The sequence below is a fragment of the Anabas testudineus genome, chromosome 10 (genome assembly GCF_900324465.2).
Source record: "Anabas testudineus chromosome 10, fAnaTes1.2, whole genome shotgun sequence".
In the NCBI taxonomy this organism is placed as follows: domain Eukaryota; kingdom Metazoa; phylum Chordata; class Actinopteri; order Anabantiformes; family Anabantidae; genus Anabas; species Anabas testudineus.
Genome location: NC_046619.1, coordinates 11902979 through 11920629, shown reverse-complemented (window position 1 = coordinate 11920629; position 17651 = coordinate 11902979). Strand labels below are relative to the sequence as shown.

Genomic DNA, 17651 nt, shown 5'->3' with positions numbered 1-17651 from the left:
TGTTAATAGAGAGAATGTGGTGATTATCTGTATAACTTAAAAACACTGAGCTAGTTCTTTGTACTCTGATTTAAACTGCACTATATTTGCATGTCTGCAGATCTCTCTTCTCCCTGTCTTTGTATTTTCCACTCATAAGGGCAGCACATACACATAATGTACAACAAAGCATTCTTTTGCTCATCAGGCAGTCATTATTGAGTCTCCTGGAGTTAAATGTGTTACAGATGATCTTTTCACTGCACTCTTTGTGCCACTGATCGCCCCTCAGTGTGCAAACACACTGGTTCAATCTCATGCACAGCAGTAAACAGACCTTAAAAACGGTCTTTGTTGTGAGTCTCATTTCCTACTGCTGCAACCATCAGGCATTGTGCCAAGTGCATGGATCATTTAGTCAACATCAGAGCTAGTCTGTGGATACAACATACATGCTGAGAACGTCCTGTCTTAGTAGTACCACGTGTTGAAGCGGTACTTCAGCGATTGTGTTCTGCACTTTCACAACATTGCAAGACAGAGATACAAAAGCAGGATCATAATCAAAACAGCACAGGCTGAAGTTTCCTGACTTTTAGTGGCTAATGTGGGTCAAGCTCCAGAAATTCTTCATCTTATGTTTCATCAGCAGGGTTGTTTTCTCTGGCTTTGGATTGCTCCTTCCAGAAATTTAACAGCTATTTTCACAGGCTGAGGAATATTCTCCATGACAAGCTCAACTGCATGCGTCTGGTGCCTTTTCTATAATTATTTTATAGTCCCCAAAAAATACAAAGTTTACTGAGTTAATTAAAAACTACAGTGTCCTACTGTAACATGTTTAGAGAGACAGATCTATGCACTTGTTGTTTTTTCTTATTTGCTTAATGCAACATAAAAATCTGATGTGCTCAGTCGAACTTGTCTAGAACTACTCAGTCTTTCAGGTGATGTATTTGCTCCAGAGGTTGTTTGAGTTCCTGCATTTTAACTATATTTTAATGCGGGAAAGAAAATGTCAGAATTTTCCTCTTGTCGCTTTAATCTGCAGGTTTCCGTCTAAATTAATCTTTTTTCCCATGCTGCTTCCAATGCACCAACTCTGTGATGCTGACTCTTATCCTCTCCTGTCGTCCTCCTCTCTGTCTTTTCTCTCAAGAGGGAATGGAGGAGGATGAGAGAGCAGAGGAGCTGGGTTGACAGCCTTTGAAGAGCTTTTCTCTGCGGGTTGCATTTTTTAGGACAAGCTTGGCACATTTACATAGAATAACACCCACACTGACAGACTTAGTTTTTGGGTCATTTGCATGATTTCTAATTAAGAGTTTTATGAGTAAGAGAGAGGTTTGGAAAGGGAGGAAAAAGATACAGCGCTTGTATGTGAGAGTAGGTAGAGAAAGCAGTAATGTGTTGTTATGTGTTGCTGTTTATGATGGGGTGTAATCTGTGTGCGAGGTGATAATTTGACACCCCAGCTGTGAGTGGTGAGCTGAGGCTCAGAAGACACAGAAGAAGTCAACTGTGATCATGACCAAATCCTCCTTCTCCCTTTTCTCCCCAGACTCAATTGTGTCTTTGTCACAGCTGGTTCTGGAGACCTGTTCGGTAACTTTGTGTTTTTGTGTGTTTCGTGCTCCATCAGAACCATGTGTCAAGTCTTGGTTTGTTTTTTTGAGTTACCATGGTTCATTTGCATGTGTGTATTTGCATCATGATGTTGCTTTATTGATCTTTCCCCCCTCATCAGTAGCTCAGGGAAACGCTGCATTGTTTGAGGACTGATGAACAGGCAGAAAAAAACAGCAAACATACAATCACAATCTCCCACTGACCTATATAATTCAAAATGGCTGCTGCTGCACAGCTGCCCTCCCATGCAGTAGAATGAAGAGAGATGGCTAGAGAGAGAGGGAATGAGAGATGAAGACAAGGCTACTGCTGGTGTGTGTGTGGGGGGGTCGGGGTGGAGGAGAAGAAATGACAAAGTAATCGGGTACAAGAGTAAAAACGACAGAATCCTCAGGGCACAATCTGTCACACTCTTTCTGTTTCTCTCTCCGTCCCTGTGCATCTCTTCTCTCCTCGCTGCTTTCACTGCTTATGTGATCTATTTTACTATTCATTTCTGTCATTCCTTGCAGCACATTTCTTCTCTTACTCAGTTTCTCCATCCATGCTAGTCTCATTTTCATTCATCCCTGCTTCTTTAATCTTCCCACAGCTATGAATCATCCTGGTCCTTTTGGTGTCTCACCCTCAGTTTTACCCTTTCCCTCCCTCCTTGCTTTTACTTACTCACAATCTCCATTTCCTCTTCAGCCAAATCTCTTATACCTGCGTTAATTTGTCTCTGTTTTTTCACTTGGTCTAATCTGACAGTAGTAGTGAGTTGCTCCAGATATCGCCCTAATTCACACACATACACTCACACCGCTCCACGTTTTGTGGATCAGGGTAATGTATGTGTGGGTGTGCACGCTGGGAAAAAGGCAGTCGTCCATTTTGTGTTTTATCAAGTAAAACACGTATGACATTCTTGAAGTTTTTGGCACACATTGGTGTGTATTTGCAGCCCAGTAGCCGGTGTGATTCATGTTCAGTGAAAAATGTTTCAGTACTCACTAATGTGGTGTTGTATGATGTCTGTTTGCACAGTCATCAGATATGTCACTTTATGGCATGTGTTGACATATCTGCATCAACTTTTTATGAAACTAACTTGGCATCTAATTTAGTACAGCCTTTTTTTTCGTTTCTCTCACTCACTTTGTCTTTCTCTTTCTCAGCCAACCACCGACGAGCTGGTCATGCAGTCACCAACATACTGGCTAGAGAGCTGATGCAGGAAGATGCACCTTCAAGTAAACTGCCCACAAAGAAGAAAAAGACAGAGGAGAAAGAGGAGCCTCTCCTAGAAGGGGCTGAGTCATTAGAGGAACTACTGGAGGCAGCTCCCTCTCGGTCTAATTAGTCAGTTAAAGCAGAAAGCTTTTTTACCTACAGAGTCAGTGATATCCAAACACAGATTTATTTCTTAATCATTCCAGGGACCAAGATCAGTCTGAGATTAGCTTGGAAAAAGGCCTGTTTTTTCCTGCCCCTTGTCTTCACAGGAACATCTTTTAGGGTAGCGTTGACTGTGTCTTGTGGGAGGACATAGAGAGGCAGAGGATGAACGCAGGACTGTTTCGCCTCAGCTCCTGGATGTCCTTCGTTACCTTTTGAATTTTTGCCAATGTCATAATAATGTACTTGCTTTCTTCAGCACATGCACATATCTATTGCTGTATTTTTGTCTTGTCTATGTATATCTCCGTCTGTTGGTTCATCATCGTCATTTATCAAGGGGCATCTAGAAAATATCCAAAGACTTACTTAGAAGGGATTCACCCTTTTTGTGGATATTTGCAAATCTCAAATTTAGACTGGGAATGTCCGGAATTTGGCACATACTGTAGGTGCTTCATAGAGTTTTCTCTGGAAGTTTCAGCCAAGACCATTTTGGTGGGTTTTCACATTGTTTTTTTTTTTACATTTGAAACATGTAATTGTCTGCTACACTGTATGTCACTGTTTGTAAATGTGCATCATGTTTGTTCTTTGTTGAAGAAAGTGCCAACCAATAGAAATCCAGTCTTGTCATTTCACCTCCAGGTTTTGCCCAATCACAGTTTGCACTGGGTTGGTATGTCAACCACTTTAACAACAGTTGTCACCTGACGGTTTTGGTGTGTTTCTAATATTATTTTTGTACTAATGAGAGATTTAGCTCAATGCGGTGCATATTTCACATCAAAAGGGGGGGGTAATTTGCATAATCCAAGTTATGTTGCAACACATGTTCACAAGTTACACATAAATGTATGAGGAAAACCTGCTTTCATCTATAAATCTTAGATAGAAGTAGAGTTAAATCAGAGGAAAAAGTTAAGTCACAAAAAAAACATTGCTTTTTAAAAGGGCGTCTCCATGCAAACCTGGCTCAAGCAGTTTACGTGTGTGTGTGTGTGTGTGAGAGAGAGAGAGAGAGAGAAGTAAGCCACCTATATTTAGTTTAGCATTCACAATTGGATCTCTGAGTATATGTGTGTTGCCATCTGTAATTAGTGTACGGTACCGACCATGCTGTCATAAATACTGGGTTTTATAAACAGCTTTGTGGTCTTTCTGCTGAGGATATAGCACACTGGAAAACTGCCCAAAACTGCTGAGACAAGTATGTGTGTTGTTGTTCACCCACTTTCTTGCTCTTACGTCGAGCTGCAACTGTAGTTTATAAAAGCAATGCCAGACATTTGGCATTGCTTTTGTTTGTAATTAGTAGCCATCAGCCTACACGTTGCCATGATGTTGTGGTGTAATATCTGACAGAAATACCTGAGAGGTGACGTCAGCTGCTTCATGCAATATTTTAACCTATGCAAAAACAAAACTGTAGCATGCACTCAAGCCCTGACACCCAGCCAGCCTCAGGATGTAAAAACCAATGGGTGGACTTCAGTGGTTTTTATCGGCCCACTGATCCAATGGCAGTGCTGCATTATGCTGGTGAGAGGAAAAACCTTTATAGCTCCAAATGTTAAGCATTTCAGGAATCCCAAAATCTGGTTCTTCTCAGTGCCAGCATTTACACAGCATTTTCCATAAAACATAGAGGAACTGTCACTTAACAAAAAATTAGGGTCTTCAGGTACAGTGCATGTAGAAATCAAGTGCTGGTGCAATAGCACTGACAATATTTAGGTGCCTATCCTGCGCTGGCTATCAAGCACAACTTATATCAATATATATCCGTCAGGCCTGAACCAGATATTGAACAGTGGCTGTTTTCAGCTTTGAGAGAAAGATGGAGACAGTGATATCAGAACATGGCTGGAATCTATGTTTTCTAATTTGACTCATTCCTTTTGTCTTTTTTTAAGAGATTGTTTTCCATTTGGATTTTTACGGTTGATTATTTTAATGTATTTTGAATGGAATTTGTTTTTCAGAGATTTCTCTATGTATACAGAAAAATGCACATTGCTATTCTGTTTGCTACACAGAACTATTAAAAATGTCCAGAGAAATTTAAGCCTGCGATTGGCTCATTATTTGGTCATGTCAGATTTTACGCAACTAAAAGTGAGCACATCATCTGTTGATGTGTGAATATGATAAACTGTGTGTGTGTGTCATTTCCAGCTCAGTTGTATTTCTCTATTTATGCCAAAGTAAATTCATTTTGAAGCACATTTGTCCACATTTCTCTTCTTCCCTCACTCTCATGTAAACACACTGTGCAGTAAAATCTCAGATGGACACTGCCCTCTCTGAAACCATAACTTTACTGCCAAAGGCCAGAGGAAGAATGATAAACACTGGAATTAGTTATTTTCATAGAGAAATTCCAGAGTTTTTTCCTCAAGTGCAGCGTTTCCAGACATTTTCCAACACTGATTGCCAGTATTCACTGTTTGTGTGTGTGTGTGTATGTCAAAGAGACTAAGGACATGTTTTTTTTTTTTATCATTTATGTCCCCTCTCTGTGTTTCTTTTGCTAAATGTTCTTATTGTGTTCATCTTGCACCACATAAACACAGCTTTTTGTAAATAAAATTGTATTGCGCTGAGTTTGGAGCAGTGACAGCCTCGTTTAGATGTCATGGCTTCATCGCTGAGCCGAGTGCCTACATTACCCAGAATGCAATTCAACCACGCGTTGGCGTGCTGGGCCTGTTGGTGTTATGCTAATGTCTGGTAAAAGATATCGTGTTAACGGGCTTCACTTGATTAAATCTACTAAATCAGATGAACTCTTGCTTATTTCACATATGAAAGAAGTTCGGTGAACAGACTTTGATGTGTCAGCGGAAGGACACGTCTTTCTCTCGTGGGCAGCAGCACTAAATAAAAAATGTTTGAAGTCATGACTTCCACTCATCTCCACCCTGCAGCGGTCAGCTTGGTCAGTCCTGTCAGTCCTGTCCTGTCTGTCCTGTCCTGTCCGGGAATAACTCAGAAATACCCTGCTGTGTCACCAGCTACCACACATGTCTGGAAAAGCAGCTGGACAACTTTCCCCTGGAGTTTCTACACCGAGGTAACTCCTACAACACCTCCTCCACCTTTCTGTGTGGTCACACTGAAACCTTTGCATCTGCATTTAGTTTCAATCGGAAGGTGAACTACATCATTAAAACCACCTGAACAGTGAGTGGACTTCTGCTTCATGTACATGTTAAACTGTTTGTGAACTGTGATGTTTGTTGTTGTATTATTTAAAGAATGAAACGCCATTGTATTTGTAAATGGATGATCTCAGTTGGATTTTGGAAGTCATTTCATGTCAGACACCTGGAGGATCAGGCATGTTCATGAAGACCATGTGCTGCAGTGAACCTGAGCTGCTGCTGGTTTCCTTTACCTCATTAACTTCCCTGTTAATTTGACCACAAAGCCTGACTTACAACCTTTCTTTGGACAGAAACGCACACAAGTAGGTCACAGGGCACCAATCAATCTGGATTGACACCAGAAGAAAATGCAACTCAATATATGTGTGCGTCTTTTCTTCGTGTGTGTGTGTGTGTGTGTGTGTTACTGTTGTTTCTTTGAAGACAGAGATAATAGGCAGTTACGCTCCAGCATCTGATCCTAATAAAAGTCAACTGTAACAGGGCCAAAATCTTTCTGCTTTTCACCATTTGTGTGTCTGTTTTCCTTATGTCGGTCATATAACTGAGGGGTTGCTGCAGTGATTTGTGTCTGTGTGGTGGAGCAGCACGGAAAAGTTAAATTCCCTGCAGGATGCACTCATACATCTCTGCATAGACTGACTACTAAGCATAATTAGGTGTTGCTGCTTTATATTAAATGTGTTTAATATAAAAAAGGCTTGTTGGTACTAGAGTTAAATCACTCTAAACCTGACACTTTACATTTGTTTTATTCTCTTTCTTATTTGTTAGTAGCGACTGGATATTGTGGTGGTAAGATCTCTACCCTCCATGTGGGAGACTGGGGTTTGAAACCAGGCTGTGGCCTACCTCCTGTAGGGGTACTTAGGAAAGACATCCTTACGCTTGCCCTGCCTACCCTTGTACCTTGTATCTCACTTGTACAGTTCACTTTCCTTCATTCCTTCCTCGTCCTCACGTTTCCCACGACACAAGATAACTTAAATTCTCTCAGGAGAATGATTGGGTAATATCATTTGCTTCCAAATGAAAGGATTAAGGTGTGAATGAAGGTAATGTGGGGGCAAAATGAGCGAAGAAGGATGTTGAGGCTTGATAAACAGATTTACAGAGTAAAAAGGAAACTAGAGAGGATTTCCTAATTGTTAAGAAGGAAGCTTGAATGAGTTTAGGAGAGAGGGAGGGAGAGGGTGAGTGCTGCAATTAAACAGCGGGGCGCTTTGAGAAAGAGTGAAATCAACAACATATAGAAGAGCAGATGAAAAGAAGTGGAGGGCTTGAGAAAATGTCGGCCATGATGAAGTGATTAGCCCACAAACAAAAGGTCCGCGGATTAAAAAGCTGCAGACTTTGTTTACGTGGGAGCTGCTGAGAACAGACGACCTGCCTGTGCTGCTACATGTGTGTGTTCTGGACCTGCGACGTGTGCATCCCTCATTGTTGAGTTTGTTTGGCACAGTTTCATCTGCGAGTCGCTGTGGCCTGTGGACTGTTCTCATGTGGGTGTGTTCGAAGGGCGCGCTGGTGCTCTGTTACATTCATGCTTGTAACTGTGTTTACACACGTGGCTGTGTAAACATGTGAGCACATCCTGTTCATGTTAGCCGCAGGAAGCTGTAAAGAGGCCGGAAGCAAACTGTTTCTGAGTAAAAGTTTGATTAATGTCGGCATGAGACATATCTGTGACACCGCAATTTTCATTTATTTGTCCAGTATCTGTGTCAAATATTGTTAAACTCACCAAAGGTAACAAAATCTTTGTGCTTAAAGTCAAATTGTTTGAAAAATGTCATCACTGACATTTGAAACAGGAAGTAGGCAACAGGTGTTAAAACTGTCTCCACCTTTACAACCAGACTTTTGGATGCATTGAATAAATGTGACATCCTTCATATTCATAAATATTTCAGTTTCAAACTGAAAGCTATAAATATAATGTGGAGACTGTCTGTAGTTAAAGATGTTTGTTTATTTATTCATTAGATTGAAGATGGTTTCTTAAGAAGCTCAGTTTAGGGATGCAGGATTGATTAAGATCCACAGTGATGTCTCATTACTATGAGTTTCAGGACCTCCTGATTCCCAGACTCTCTGTATCTTGTGTGTGTGTGTGTGTGTGTGTGTGTGTCTACGCCCTTATATGCATGAAGGGGGTCTGCTGGTGAAAAGAGGTCGGAACAAAGAAAGGGGGCAGTATAATTGGCTTCAGCATTGCCAGACGACACAATGACACAGCCATTGATAGTGGAATGAGTTCCCGGGAGCTGCGGACCAATGGAAGAGCAGGAGGTTGTTTTTCACGGCCTCTGATTGGCTGGCCGACGGTGGCTGTCGGTCTCCAGGTAGCAAAGTGAACCTCGAAGCATATCTGCTCCCCCTCCACCTCCTGGAGGAGAGAGCAGGCAGGGAGGGAGTGTGAGATGTGGAGATGTGACCTCATCTGTGCAGAGAGAAACACAATAGATTTGCATACACTAAACATCATTTTTTCATGTATGTTTTCTCTTTCGCTTTATCTCTGCCGTCTTTGTCGAATCATCTTTCCCTTCGTCCCTGACCCAGACATTTTGTGTGTGCGTGTGGGCATGTGTGAGTATTTCTCTGGCTGCTCTCACCATCCTCATTGCCAGAGTCCTGAAATAAATGTGTTTCATTTGTCTTTAACTTGGCTGTACTTTCCACTGCTTCTCTCAGTCTCCGTTTCTGAGAACCCTGGATTAAAGCCTCGCTTCATTTGTTTAGATTGGCTATTTCTCAACTTTCCTGCTGGTTACAGAGAGAAATCCGCTGTTGTGTGGCATTTAAACTGGGGAGAAACAGGGTTTGAGTGACTGCTGCCGAATGCAAAAATAAAGCGGCTTTAGCTGACTGATAGTACGTGTATGACTGCGCATATATGTGTATTTGAATGTGTGTATTTGTGTGCTTATTTGCATCATATTGAATTTGCCTGCAAGTGAGTGAATACAGTCACATAGGAGACTCTTGGTGTGCAAATGTGTATCTGCCTGCTTCATTCAGTGTCCCCGCATCGGCCATCATATCTTAATGATATCCTCTTGATCGAATTACTCGGCTGCTTGTATAACACTGTCAATGTGACACACAATTAGCAGACAATTAGCATGGGCCAGCAAGTGTCAACCGATTGGCTGTGCCATCTCACCAGTGAGTGACATCTCCATCAGCAAAGTGCTGCCCGTCATCACCCTGAAGCACCAGGCTGCAGAGATACAAGGTCTGCCTGTCTCGGGCAGATGTCTCTGTAGTTTTGAAATGTATTCCTGTGGCGTTGTTCTTATGCACCGTGTTGTAGTTTCCTACATCTACACTCTTGTTTCTGTTTGTTGACATGAACTCATGTAGCTGGCATCAAGTTGTGAAGTGGACCTGTGGTGTGTGTATCAGATTTAAGGATGTCCAGCATCTACAACCCCAGACAACCTAAGCATTAAATCCCATTAAAGAGCAGATGGGGCTTTTGTAAAGAGAAGTGTGCTCTATCTGAAACAGGCCTTTCTGTAGCCTGTTGAAAAGTGTAACAATAGTTTGTGTATTTCCAGAATATTTGAGGCCAGCTTTCTTTTTTTTTTTTTTTTGCCTCAAACTTCTCACATTTTCGTTCTTATTCTCTCCTACTCATCATTAATTCTTTCCTCCTAATTATGATCAGCAAAGAAGCAAACCAGCTTTTCTACAGTTGACCAGCATGATGAAACTGTAGGAAACAGTCAAACAGTCATGTTTATGTTGCCATTTTCTGCGTTCCCTTAAATGTTTAAGGCATTCTCATCTCCTGCTGCCTCAATTCTCTACCAACCCCACAATCCCTAACTCACCATCGACGCACATAAATCCTGCCACCACCCACAATTTTCATTTTTGAGCTTTTTCTGCTTCTAATCCCAGCAGATCATCATCTCTCTTTTTCTGGGGGATGAATTTCCACCAAATATTGGAGAGAGAGACAGAGAGAGACAGACAGAGAGAGAGAGAGAGAGAGAGAGGGAGAAAGTGGTGGGTCTGTCTGCTCTGCAGGCTGCACTGAAGGCTGATGCAAACAGAATATTAATAAGCACCAAGGGTTACACAGCCACATGCATGACCACAGTGCTTTCTCTTTCTCTGCTCTCTGCTCTTTTTTTTTCGCACATACACAGAGTCGGGAATTCCCATAGTGAATCTGAACAAGTTTGTTGCTTAAGTGCTCTGCTGATGTATTAAAATCAGTAGTGGTGTGGATTACAGTCGGTGTGGACACAGCACATCTGACTTTTAACGTCCCACACAGCTCATAGTGACAGGTTGATAACATATAGTCACGTTCAGTGCGATAATCTTAGTGTTGCACTGTGTGAGTAATGATTCTTCCTGTTGTTGATGGTCCTGACAATGTGTTAATGTGAGAGAGACGGCACTGACCAGTGTGGGGTTTCACTGTGAATCAGTACACTTTATATGCGTCTAAGTTTTAAAGGAAGACTGTGGCTGATACTGAAATACTTTCATCCAAGCTGACATAACAAAGTAGATAAAGTTGGTTCCAGAAGTTATAATACTACTTTATTTGTGTGCTAACTCACTGTGCTTTGGCTGTGTTGGAATAAACCACGTGTTCTCGCAGAGCAAAGAAAATGCTGATTATAACTTTTTTACCGTCTTTACTGATGAGATGAAAAAGCCCCTATCTTGAACTTAAGATATAGTGGACCTTAATAAAGACAGTAGACATTGACCAATAGCATGATCTGAAGAAACTGAAGTGACGCTTATATCCACTCGAAGCCCCTAGGCTGTGTCTGTCTGGACTAGTCAGACTCTGATCACGAGTGTGTGAACCCCTGACCCACTAGACGAGGTCATCCTTTGCTTTATGTTCATGTTTCCACATGTGGGGACGCTTTTGTTTAGTTTTATAGATTTGTTTTGGTGCAACAGGTAATTTTGACGTTTAATAAGTTAAAGTGTGTGTGTGTGTGTGTGTGTGTGTGTGTGTGTGTGTCCATGTGCACTGGTGGAGTGAGGGACACTGTCAGTCAATTGACCTACATTAGCTGAGTCTGCAGCAGTCTGATTTCCTCTGGGGGTAGTACATTTCTGGGTGTGGCATTTATGTGTGTGTATGAGGTTGTACATTAAAGCATGTCTTGCAAGTAGGTCTACATTTGTGTATGTGTGTGTGTGTGTGTCCTATATTAAGGTATCACCCCATGTCAAGAGGTGGGGTCAACATGAGCAGCCTAAATCCAGAGCGACATTTAGAGTTCAGACAGAGAAGATTGTTTTATTTCACCTCATGTGTAAATAATTGAATATTTTATAGTGAATATTCTGCTGTGTTGTGATGCTTTCAGATGTCTTTGCAGCGTTGACAGTTGTTTGTTTTTTTATCATGTGGAAATGTGTGCAGATTTTTTTGTCTTCCCAACATGTCAACATATTTCATGTCAGTTCAAAAATATAAAAAGTCTTTTGCTTGGTTTTAGTGCTGAAATAAGTAAATCCAGAGAACATCTGTTCCTCTCCTTTGCAAAAATGTCACTTGCTTGTTTGTCACAGTGGCCTGTTCCCTCCAGAACTGACAGATTCACTACTATTTATATCACTGTATATTGAATATATATATCTTTACATTTTTGGATCGTTGATTGGACAAATGCAAATTTTAAACTACAAAATAATAAATCAGTTGATTAAAATAAATGAATGTGTTAAGTTGTAGTGACATGTACTAAAACACAGGATACGATAAATAACAGTAAATGAAACTTCAAACATATGTTTTTTTATTTTTCCCCCGATGTGAGGCAGTAAACTGCTGAGGGCGACAGACTTACACCCCCCAAAAATACATCTCCCACCACCCCATACTAGAGGCGATGACATCACTCCTTTTTCTGGTAACCATGGTTACACTTACGGCCTGCTGGTAAAAATCAGCATCCATACGGCTTTTCCTTGATTTTTCTTTTTGCCCCTCCCTGCCTGTCTCGCCTGCTTTGCTCACGTCTCTCTCTATCTGCTCGAACTCACTTTGTTTCCTCTTTCACACCTTTTTATTCCTCTTCCTTCATCTTTTTCCGTATTTACTTCCCTGTATTTTCAGCTTTTCTTGGTCTGTGCATTTCCTTCTGTCTTTCATGTCCTCCCCATCTAATTTCTACCAATGCTTCTGGCAATAGCAGAGGAAAAATGGGAAAGAGAGAGAGATTTGACCCACATAAACAAAAAAGACACGGATATGATTGTACAGCTGCAGCTGGGAATACATATTAAATAGTCACTGGATGATAGTCAGTCAAGCATGAAATAATGATGACAGCAGAGGGGATGAGAAGAAAAGATCAGACCAGTAAACAATGACTGCACTGAGAGTGGTGGACATTTACAGCAGGACAGTAAAAGCAGCATGAGTCATAGCTCTATACGATAACGGAAAGGACAGACGGGTCAAGTGCTCCATTTAAAGTCAAGTCCAGAGATGTGCTTCTGAAGGAGGGAAGCGGTAAAGTGCTGCAACTTGCGGTCCAGAAGCAGCCACTGTAAAGGACATGAGGACAGGGGGCAGTGTGCTGCATTGCAATCCATTTTGCAGACAGGCATGGTGGGTGGGGGGTAAACAGGAGCATTAGAAGCCATTGTGAATCTGTATTAGAGTAAGCAGCTTACAGTCTGTGTCAGGCTGCTTCTTTATGGGGGGAGGCAGAGAAAGGACAAAGAGGAGGCACAGAGGAAGAGACTAGGAGGGAGGTGGGCAGGAAGATGTTTCTTTAAATCTATAATAACCAGAAGTCCTTCTCTTCCTCCTCACCTCCTGGTGATCTACTCCCTGTGATACCGACGTGTCTCCCCCTTTTGTTACATGTTGCCAGGGAGGCAATCACCACCACCGCCATCCCTCCCTACCTCCAAACTGAGTCAAAAGAGGAGGGGAGGGAGGGATCGGATGGCGCAGGTTGCCATGGAAACTGTGAGTCTGTTGCCGGCCGACATCATCGAGCTTTATGAACACAGGCAGACGAACGACACCAACTGCACTCTGGACCTCCACTGGCGTCTCAGATGGAAACACAGAGAGGTCACTAAAGGGGGAGAACGAGGGAGGCAGGAAGGGGATGGATGGAGGAAAGGCGGGGTCGCGGGGGGGGGGGACTGACAGACCTCGATTTGAGATAAGAAAGAGTGTGTCTGGTTATCTAGGTTAACAAGAGAGAGACAAGGAAACGGGTGTTGGATGAGCAGCAGAAGAGAATGTGAAATAATTGTGAAGTAAACAGAGGTTGTGTGTGTGTGTGGACAGAAAAGCTGAGAGGATGGGAGGAGAACAAAGAGAGAAAATGACGAGGGAGGGTGGGTGGTGTGCTGCGAGAGCACTAATTTAGGGCACTGGAGCTTTTTTGTCTTCCCTCCTTATTATTTATTTATTTTTTGATCCTCATTTCTCAGAACATCCTGCAGTATTTTCTAATTATTCCTCTCGGAGGGTTGTTTCCTCTTCCTCTACTGTTGAGACACACACACACACACAAACACACACACACACACACACACACACACACACACACACACAGTGATGATTCATGCAGATTTCCACATGAGACAGTGCACTGACTTGGGAAGTTGAATTGTGCACAGTGTGACTGCACTACGTCAAACAGCTCAGACACTGCAACACATATTGTTGACGTTCTTCAGGCCTAAACGTCTGTGTCATAAATCTACTTGTAGCTCTTCCTGCTCTCTTTAAATCCTTTCAGTTTATTAAAGAGACGTTAGAGTTTTTCTTGAGTTTCTTCTGCTGCTGATGTATTTAATGTGTTTAACACCTGTGGTCCTGGCATGCAACAGCATCCCCTCATATCCCATCAGCACTGGTCACATTCAGACCACAGAATTTGAGATATGACTCTTAAAATCTTCTCATGCTCCCACTTGTTGATTTTATGTATTTAGGTCCAGTTTGTTTTTCCCCTGGTGTTTCGCAAATATGCAGCTTTCTCATATAATTTCCATTTTCCAGTGTGTGTGTGTGTTGTGTCTGGTTCCAGTCCTGGTTCATTTGTTTCTTCTTCACTATGGTTAGTTATAGAAAACTGTGGCATTGAAGGAAATTGGATATTTCTACATTATCTTTTATTATAATCATCATAATTTATCTTTGACCCCACATATCAGCGTTTAACCTCTGCACAAATGGTCTTTTATCATATTAAGTCCCAGAACCATTAAGGAACTGAGAATGAGAGAGTGACTTGTCCTTCCCTGTTTTTCACGTGAGGTATCTCTGTATTTGTCTTTTGTCTCGTTGGTTGGTGGGCGTGGCTTTGCTGGAAAATGAAGCATCGAGAAACATCAGTTCAATGTTTTTAATGTTTAACTCTTAATACACACTAAAGTTGTTGTTTTTTATGTGACCAATATCCAGTAATATTTAATACAAGTAGACAAACAAATATTAATAGCGACTAATTCCCAGATTAGGGAGGTTTTTAGCTTAGCTTTGTATGAAGATTGTCAACTAGCTCAGTTTTAAAATGACTAAACCTGCCCACCAACGCTGCTAATGCTCCAACATTGCATCCAACTGGTTTAATTCCTAAATAACCATCTGGTGTCAGATCACTGCTCTAAGTCCTTTTAAATATGTGGTTATGGGTTAAACAAATAATCTTTAACGTAGTATAAGTTTTGTGCTACACAAGTATTGATAGTCAGAGAGTCTTGTGTGTTTTTGTACTTTACACGTCTTCAATACAAATGTTACTCATCCTCTGGTTCTTTCATCACACAGACAGCTGCACATGTAGCAACACAGTTATATGAACTCCTGTCTGAGTTTGAATTCCAGCCTCCAGTATCGAGCAGGGTCGTCTAGATTCAGGGAACAGAAGAAGCAGAGTAGTAGTAGTAGAGCAGAGGGCAGGGGAAGCAAAGAAAGAGGAGCTTGATAGTTGATGCTTATTAGTGTGAAATGTCCGTGCAGCAGCTGCACCATTTCCGCAGCAGCACCTGTCGCCATGGCGCTGAGTTGCCGACATGCCTCTGTGTCAGAGTCTGCATGTCTGAGGCGCTGCACATTCACAGCGTGTCCAACTTCACACACACACACACACATACACACACACACACACACACACACACACACAGGCTTTCATCCCGTCATGAGGTCTTAAAGTATAATATGTGTATTTGTAGCTTATTGCCGTCTTTGCTGCATCTTTGCATAATCTACTCTCTGCTCTCCTTTCTGTGCTTCCTTCATCCTCGTCGCCCAAATGTGGAATTTTGCGTTTCCATGACAACCACAGTGGTGGAGGAAATGGATTAAATACTGTGCTGGGGGTGTAGCAGCTGTATGGCAGGGGGGGTGCTTATGGGGTGTAAAGACGGATTGAGGTTATGGTTGAGTGTTGTGTTGTTTTCATGGGTGTATGTATGTGTATGTGTGTTGGAACGAGTGGAGAGTGCAGGGTGGGGGTAGAGGATACCCTAAAACCACATCGCACCAGATGGAAGCTTTTGATCCACTAAAAACACACGCGTTGCTTTATCTTGTTGACTGAAGGAGAATCAGTGCTGTTGATCAGTTCTTTCTGTCACCTGTGGTTCTGTCACTTTACTTCCTCTGTTTGTTTTTAATAACCATTGACTTGTAAACTAGTACAGTAGCACCTGATCCAGTCCTCACAGCAGCTAACCCTGCCTGAATTTAACATCCCCCAGTCTGTCTCCCCTCCTTCATTCCTGTCTCTGTCTCTGTCTCTCTGTCTGATTTCCATCCTCCCAGCTGAGAAAACAGGCGCGATAGGTCTTGGCAAAGGAGATGAGGCGAGAAAGGGAGATGCAGAGCTAGAGAGAGAGGGGGTTTTCACATGAAGAGAAAAAGGGGTTTGCTGCGTTGAAAGGGAGCATTGTGTTCCTTTACCACATTGCCACAGCTCCATCTCTGTGATTTAGTCGAGCCCGCACATTACTGTGTCTCTTTAAATCAGGGCAGTGTTAGCCTTAGCAACATTCAGGCTCCAGCGCTCCAGTGCTCCTGCTTAATGGCCACCTCCTCTTCTTTCAGCCAGAGACCACTGAACTCCCTGTTAACTCTGCATGGTGGGCACATTCTTCTCCAATGATATAATCAAATAAAACCGGCTTTTTAGATATTGTGTAAGAAATGTGTGGTCAGTCAATTAAAGACATAAAGTGTAGACACTTGTTTTGTTTTCATAATCAATCGTTGGATATTACTTGATATTTGTGGTTGTGCATGACGGTGAGGGTTTATTTTTGGAGCTAGTGTGCCAAAAAAAAGGCTCCATTCCTTTCTCTGCTTGTTAATTTTTTATAGGGAACATCCATCAAGAACACAGCAGAGTCTCTTTCTCTCCGTCTCTGCCCTACATGAGGAGAAATCACATTAACCCACTGCTGTCTGTTTCTAGGTCTCTGAAACTTTCCAATGTAATCTGCTGTAAGTGTGTCATTTGGATTTAGGCTCTGCTCGCGATGAGTGAATGTATATGTTTCATCCCAGAGCTCTTCCCTGATAAAGTCCAGATAAAGCTGATCTTTATCCCGGCTGCGTTTCCGCTGTGTGCATCCACAGAGCAGGGCTCTGTCCTCCAACATGTGGTGACCCAACATGCTGCAGAGACAGCTGCAGGATGGGAGGAAGGAGGGAGGGAGGGAGGAAGGGGGGCAGGGAAGGAAGAAGAGAGGAAGGCAGTGAAGGAGGCAGAGGGGGAGGGTTGCTTCCTTTTGCTGGACTATTGAGGGTAAAAGAGGCGCGGAAACTCACTTCCTGTCCCGCCACAAGCGGTCTGTTACATCACGTCCTGCTTTTTCCTCACATGGAGCAGAAGTGATCCTCCTCAGCCTGAAATGAGGTCCTCATTTCCGCAGTTCAAATGTTGAGAGGGGAGAAGGGCAGTGCTGCTTTCTGTGCCAGTAAATGAGAGTTCTAGGTGATTAAAACAGTCTGTTTGAGTGATCGTCTTTGCTGAGTAACTACATTTCGTGCCTGTGTCCGTGGGCCAACACACATCTACATGTGTCACTCTGAGGATGTGATGATATCAGTTATTGTGCTTTGTCTGTTACCACGTACAGAAAGCCCATCATCAGGTTCCAGTTTGCTATGACTTCCTCTCTGCTGTGCATCACTGGTTTTAGGTTTTTCCCTTTGTTGTGATTGTGTGTGTGTCACTCTATTTTGTATATCTGTGTGTGTGTGTGTGTGTGTGTGTACAATCAGCAGGAATGTGCTTAATTAAGCGAGGTAGGGAGGGGCCGTGTAAAGGGGCAATAACAGAACAATCTCCCCATTCTGCTGTGTCTCCCCTCCGGGAAATTGATGACACATGGGGACAGTGAGGACAGCACGAGTCTCTGTGAGTCACAGGATGATAAACATCAGCTGACAAAGTAACTCTAAAGCTATTTTAAAGCCTAATAATGTACAGTGTGTGTTGTGTACCCCCAGTTTCCCTTGATTGTTGT

At 42.5% G+C, this 17651-nt stretch overlaps 1 protein-coding gene across 2 annotated transcripts in view; it reads left to right on the top strand.

Annotated features, from left to right (window-relative positions):
• The window catches only part of LOC113160501 (protein diaphanous homolog 1), an 84722-nt gene extending 80745 nt beyond the window's left edge, over positions 1-3977 (top strand). Inside the window, exon 28 of one of the 2 annotated variants that reach the window (XM_026357792.1) lies at positions 2766-3977. In XM_026357792.1, the coding sequence (XP_026213577.1) occupies positions 2766-2950 (185 nt within the window). In that variant the 3' untranslated portion in view covers positions 2951-3977. The remainder of the gene's footprint in view (positions 1-2765) is intronic. The other variant, XM_026357793.1, reaches the window with a different exon arrangement.
• The last annotated feature ends 13674 nt before the right edge of the window (positions 3978-17651 follow it).